Raw genomic sequence first — 2,991 nt, forward strand, 5'->3', positions numbered from 1 at the left:
AGCCCTTTGAGAAACATGGGGACTTGGAATGCAAGCTAAGCGCTGCAGGTAGGGGGAGAGGGGAGCTTCACAACTATGGGGAGTTTGAAAACACTTAAAATTCTTCTACAACTTCAAATTATTACTCAGTTGAAACAAGTAAAATTCTTACAGAGCTTCAAAATTATTGCCCAAAGTTGAAAATGACTAAAATTCTTACACAGCTTCACAATTATCGCCGAATTGTTACCCATCTAAAATTCTTACACAGCTTCAGTTATTGCCCCAAACCCTTACAGAATTTCACAATTATTGCCCCAACTTCTTACACAGCTTAGAATTATTGCCCAGAGTTGGAAAACAGCTAAAACTCTTACTCAAAATTAGGGAGAAGACCTTTGACTCAGGGGGGTGGCTGCTGGCTCATTTGGTAGATCTTGCCCGAGCTGGCAGCAGCACAGAGCAGTGTGGCAGCTGCCGTGCCAGGAGGCTTCCCTACACCTACTCCTCCTCATCTGAAGACGAACTGGTTTCAGCCTCAATCTCTATCTCATCCGCAAAATCAGAATCAATCTCAGCCACAAACTCAGGATCAAGGTCAGCCACAAGCTCAGGATCGAGCTCAATATCAACCTCATCCTCAGACTCCTCCTCAGACTCTTCCTCAGCTTCCGGCATTAGCGCGCACCTAAGGCTATGGGGGCTCGGCGTACGGATGGCATCCAGACCCAAAAACCCAGGGGAAGGGGAAGGAGAGCTGCTATCAGAATAGGCCAAGGCTGGCATGGGGTCGTTGTCGGGTTCAGGCTGGGGCTGGGGCTGGGGCTGGGGCTGGGGCTGAGCATCAGCTTCGGGTTCCGGGTCATGGACAGGGGGTGGGGTGGGGACAGAGGATGTACGGCTCATGTCCGAAGAGTGAGAGCAGGTGGAAGCAGAGGAGCTATACTCCCCAAACAGCATGGCAAGCGGACACCACCTGCCCGGGGGCGAGGGCGAGGAGGCACGCATGCGCACAGCCTTCCAGACGCGTGGCGGCGGATTGCTCTCCACCTCGCTGCTCTCGGCGCTGCTCTCGGCCGCTCGGTGTTCCGGGGGGGATCCGTCGGGGGCCTCCGCCTCTTGGAACTGCTGCTGCTGCTGCTGCGGCGGGGGGCTGCCACTGGGCGGCCTCTGCGGCTGGCGGCGCCGCAGGACCGGCAGTGGCGAGCCGGCTCGGCCTCGCGGGGCGGCTGCGCGGGGCAGGGCAGGACCGGGCGCCGAGACGGAGCGGCGGGCGCGGGATCCCGACGGCGCGGGGCGTCGACGGCGGCTCTGCGGGCGCTGTTGCAGCGCGGGGCGGCCGCGCGGGGCGGGCGTCGGCCTCCCCCTGCCGCGGCCTCGGGCCACGGGGCTGCGGCTGGCACGGCGACGGCGAGCGGGGCCCGGCTGGGCGGCGCGGCTCCTGGCAGCGGGGCTCTGGCTGGCGGCACGGCTGCTGCGGCGGCGGCGGCGGGCGGGAGCGGTCTGCGTGGAGCGGCTGCGGCGGGCGCGACGGGGCGGCACGGAGCGGCTGCGGCGGCTGGGTCCCGCCTCGGGCACCTGGCGTAGCGGCAGAGGATCCGTCTGCGTGGCACGGCTGCGGCGGGCTGGCCCCACCTGGGTGCCACGGCCTCGGACGGCCGGAGCCGCCTGCAGGGCGAGGCTTCTCACCGCAGGAGCCGGCTCGGCGGAGGCGCGGCTGCGGGTGCCCCGGCTCGGGGCGGAGGCGCGGCTCCGCGGCGACGAGGGGCCCGGAGCAGACGCACGCCCTCGGGTGCTGCAGCCCGCGCCAGGCCCCTCGAACTGCAGCTCGGGCGACGACGGCCCGCTGCCCGCCGCCACCGGGCGAGGTGGCGTGGCCTGCCCCGCGAAGGCAGGGCCTGCCCGGCGGGCTCCAGCGAGGAGGCTGCCGCTGGAAGATGGAGGCTGGAGGCAGGGCTGCTGCCTGCGCCGCTTGCTCTCCGGGCTCTGGGCCGAGGACGCTTGGCCGTCCAGCCGCTCGGTGCCCTGCGTGGCGAGCTCTACCGCCACCGCGCCGCTCCCTGGGGGAGCTGAGCTGAGCCGAGGGCTGCCCTGCAGGTCTGAATCATTTGCCTGCACCATGGCCATGATGGGCAGCCCAGGGCCTCCCTGCGCGTTAGGAAAGGCGGTACCGGCTGCCAGGGGAGAATCACCAGAGTTACCGAGCAGGGCACCGGCCAACCCATCACCTGAGGCGGCCCCGGTGGCTTGAGCCAGCGGATAGATCCTGCTGGGACCGCAAGCATCCCCGGAGCCAAAGACGGCTTCCCGGTTCAGGCCCTCAGGTACCTCACTCAGCTGCCGCCGCATCTCCTTCTCCAGGCGGGACCGCGTGGACATGATGCCGGACTCGGGCTGAGAGGCAGAGTGGGGTGGCTCGAGTGTGAGTTCGTGAGCGCAGGTCGCAGGCGGGAGTTCCGAAGCGAATGGTCGCAAACGCAGGCAAGCGCGAATGAGGAAGCTCCAGTGGCGGTGTGCGAGTAAAATCGCGTTCGCCCCGAGGACGGGTGTGGCCAGCTGAATCTTCGTCTCTGATTGGTCAGAAGGGCATCACGTGTTACCTCGTCACGCGCGAACGCCCCAACCCCCACAGCTGCACGCGCGTCTGAGGCGGGAGCCCTAGGCCGTTTGGCGGGGGCGGGGTGGGGGAGGGGTGGCGAGAATAAAGCTCGTGGGGATGCTGGAGGGGGCAGGGCGGCGCCCCTTTTCTAACTTCTAGGTTTAAACAAGTGTATTCCAGTTCTAGCAAAGGATCCGTCCCGAATCCTGTCGACAGTCTTAAGTTTCTGTATCCCCAAGGTGGGACTGTAGCACAGTGTATTTCAAAAACGGCGCCCTATTTCAGAAACCAGGACGCCACAACGGCGGCGCGGCAAGATGTCGACGGCAAAATGTCGTCGGCAAGATGTTGGCGGCAAAATGTCGGAGTTCACATCACCCCCAAATCGGCTTGTCGCCCCAATCTCTGTGATC

At 64.7% G+C, this 2,991-nt stretch overlaps 1 protein-coding gene across 1 annotated transcript; it reads right to left on the bottom strand.

Moving 5' to 3' along the window:
* Nucleotides 1-480: 480 nt before the first annotated feature.
* On the bottom strand, nt 481-2,358 carry EZHIP (EZH inhibitory protein). Its single transcript, XM_058658727.1, has one exon. It carries the CDS (start codon nt 2,356-2,358, stop codon nt 481-483), a length of 1,878 nt encoding a protein of 625 aa, XP_058514710.1.
* Between the last annotated feature and the right edge of the window lie 633 nt (nt 2,359-2,991).

Source organism: Ochotona princeps, chromosome X (assembly GCF_030435755.1).
Source record: "Ochotona princeps isolate mOchPri1 chromosome X, mOchPri1.hap1, whole genome shotgun sequence".
Classification (NCBI taxonomy): domain Eukaryota; kingdom Metazoa; phylum Chordata; class Mammalia; order Lagomorpha; family Ochotonidae; genus Ochotona; species Ochotona princeps.